Source organism: Lycium ferocissimum, chromosome 11 (genome assembly GCF_029784015.1).
Source record: "Lycium ferocissimum isolate CSIRO_LF1 chromosome 11, AGI_CSIRO_Lferr_CH_V1, whole genome shotgun sequence".
In the NCBI taxonomy this organism is placed as follows: Eukaryota; Viridiplantae; Streptophyta; class Magnoliopsida; order Solanales; family Solanaceae; genus Lycium; species Lycium ferocissimum.
The window spans coordinates 9,527,522-9,530,956 of record NC_081352.1 but is presented as its reverse complement, the minus strand read 5'-3'; the positions used below and the strand labels follow the sequence as shown (position 1 = coordinate 9,530,956).

The 3,435-nt window shown below is 39.2% G+C and overlaps 1 protein-coding gene across 1 annotated transcript; it reads left to right on the top strand.

Moving 5' to 3' along the window:
• The first annotated feature begins 515 nt into the window (after window positions 1-515).
• On the top strand, window positions 516-1,940 carry LOC132038030 (uncharacterized). Its single transcript, XM_059428756.1, has one exon. It carries the CDS (start codon window positions 516-518, stop codon window positions 1,938-1,940), a length of 1,425 nt encoding a protein of 474 aa, XP_059284739.1.
• The last annotated feature ends 1,495 nt before the right edge of the window (window positions 1,941-3,435 follow it).

Genomic DNA, 3,435 nt, shown 5'->3' with positions numbered 1-3,435 from the left:
AAGATATAGCTTATGTCTCTAGAGCTACTAGCCCAAAAAGCCGAGGAAAAGAGATAACCCATAAAAATCAAGACAACTACCAATCACCTCCACCAACCAACTATATAACCACTTCACCCCAATATAGCCCAATGTCTGTGTGCTACGCACAACCCGGCTACCAAGCTCCACAACCAAATTATCAAATACCAAAGACATAACAACCAAGCTCCACGACCAAACTATCGAATGCCGGACCCAATAACCAAGCTCCACAAAATCGGACTTTCCAAAACCAAATTCTCGCACCAAAGAACTATGAGGCACCCCAAAAGAAACCTCCGAGAGTATTCACTCCTTTGCTAGAATCAAGGGTTAGTTTGTTTGCAAAACTAAGAGACGCCGGTCGAATGAATGCTGTTCCACCAATGCTAACCCTGAGGATTGATGGTACAGGCTAGATAGGCGCCTATCATTCTAACCAAGTTGGCCATACTACTGAAAATTGCAAAAACTTGAGGCACAAGCTACAAGATATGATTGACAATCATGAGCTTATCCTGGGACCAACACCACCAAATGTGGACACAAATCCTCTCTCGAAGCATGGAGGGAATAAAATTCACATGATAGAAAGAGGTGATGAATGGGAAGAGAGCCCTGCGATAATTCGCTTAGATATTGAAGGGTTGGAAAGCACCGTCGCCTCGTTGTCCTTACAGGAGCGAAAAGAAGTGTTAGGCCCTTTAATAAGGAAATTTGAGATGTCTCAGTCATCTGCTGTAGCCAAGAAAGAGCCCTTCGTGCTCAAATATCCCTCAATAATCGTTCGAATTCAGAACGAGCCGTTCGTACTCAAAGCATCAGGACCAGTTGAGAATGCACCTTTTGTGATCAAACCACCGCACCTGATAATGGTCAATAAAGGAAAAGAAATAGCTGCTGTGGTTCAGGGTATGACCAGTTGTGGAAGGTGTTATGCTCCAGAAGAGCCTGTGCTCGAAATGCCACATCGCGAAAATCCTCAGAAACGACCAATCACTGAAGGCGAAGCTGAAAACTTTTGGAGGCAAATGCCAGTCAAGGATTATTTGATTATTGAGCACCTGCATAAGACTCCTGCCAGGATATCAGTAATGTCATTGTTACTCAATTCGTCTCAACATCGCTTATCCTTAATGAAAGCTTTGGATGAAGCCCAAGTGCCCGCCGGCACTACAAGTGAAACATTGGCCGAGATTGTGAGGTATGTTGTACGACCGCATAGGCTATCATTTTCTGACGACAAATTGCCAAGAGTGGGTAAGACCCACAATAAGGCCTTGCACATAACAGTCAAATACCACGACAAGATTATCCCTCAAGTGTTGATTGATAGAGGGGCTAGGTTGAATGTATGCCCCGTGACGATGTTGAAACAACTTGGGTATTATGTTGGCAAAATCCGCCAGAGTCGAACAAATGTAAAAGCTTATGATGGCGCAACCACTGACCCAATTGGAGAAATAGATCTACACATACAAATGGGTCCCGTAGAGTTCGTGGTGGAGTTCGTCATCATGGATATCAAAATGAGCTACAACCTATTATTGGGACGACCATGGTTGCACACCGCTGGAGTCGTAGCATCTTCATTGCACCAGTCTCTCAAATTCGTACGGGATGATCAAAAAGTTGTGATTAATGGCAAAGGAAGTATTCACAACTATCCAGACAATTTTGTACCAGTCATAGAGAAGTCACCAGTTGGTACTGATTTTCACACTGTTGAATTAGCCATGATAGATCACAGGGAAGATGATGAAGATATCCCCAAGCCACCGGTCTACAAAATAGTTGCTACGACTATGATAAGAAGTGGGTTTGAGCCTGGTTCTGGGAAGGAACTTACAAGGAATCAAAGAACCAGTGAGTATCCAGAATGGGAAATATCGATTTGGGGTCGGATACGAGCCATGTGAGGCAGAAGAGGAAGAACCAGAACATGGACCGAGAGGTCCCATTGAAATGAGAAAGCCATTCCCTCATCTATACCAATCCTTCATAGCATGCCTATCGAGTCACAACAACAAAGATCCAGAAGAGGGTTTAAGGACGTTGTTTTGGGAAAAGGAATACGCATCCATCATTAAAGAATGCTTTGAAGCGTTGGAGATTCGTCATGCTGAGCCAGGGGAGACAACAAGTGGATAGACTTCTACCCCAATGTTCACTCTGCGGTGGAAAGAATGCTCACTTTCAGAAAAAAAGGCGAAAGTCGGCTTTGAGGCCCGGCTTGTCGCCTTTTCATGTTTTCTTATTACGTGTTATTTAATTACGGAAATGGCTCGATGTTCTATTCTGAGTCAGGACCACAATTTGTATCACTCTTTTAAATTTCAATGAAAACGCCTCAAAGTTTACAATAAGACAATATATATATATATATATATATATATATATATACGTAATTAAATTGCTTTTACATGATTGATAACCGTGTTGTTTTGTTTTACAGTGATAATACAGAGGCCGCAAATAATGTCATGACATGTTACGAAAAAAGTAAAACGACGACGAACAAAACAACGATTAAGAAGAAGAGACAATTGAACCGGAAGGATTGATAGACGTTGAGAAGAATATGAAAATGGACCGACGCCAAACCTAGAGGAAACAAAGGCAGTTAATCTAGGAAATGAGGAATTGATTCGGGAAACCATAATAAGTCCCCGTTTGGACATGGTTTGAAACCTGGTTTCAAACCATGTTTGGACATACAATTTGGATATTTTAAGTTTTATTTTCACTTATAAATATAAAAACCCCACAAATTGTGAAAACTATCAAAACATTCTCAATTCTTATACAATCTTACCAAATGAGCAAATCATAGTTTATAACAAAATTAGTACACTACTAGAAGGCTTTTCTAAAAAATGCAACATTAATTAATCAAACTTTACTTCAATAAAATCGAAAATTTAACATGAATAGTAATGTAACTACTATTTAATATAATCTTCCCACATAAATTAAAGGTTGGTAGACATAAATAAAGATTGGTGGAAGTTAATGAGATTGGTAAGTGATTGATTGGGATAATTATTAAAAATATTTACCAACTTATGGGTCTTTTTTTATAAAATATTAACTTATGGGTTAAATTTTGTATTTAAAAAAGTTAAAACCATGGTTTCAAACCCCAAACCATGCTTTTTGGATGATTTGGGTTCAAACCAGGGTTTCAAACCATGACTGAAAATTGATGACCAAACGCTGGTTTGAAACCATGGTTTGAAAATTGATGGCCAAACGCCTACTAAGTGTGTAATAACCCATATATTTTTTTAAGGCTTAGTTGGTAATTTAAATAAAAGAAGGAAATAAAAAGAAAAAAACAATAGAAAAGAAGGAATGTAGCCAAGCCCAAAAAGGAAAAGGAAAAAGAAAAAAAAAAGAGACTTTAAAAAAGTC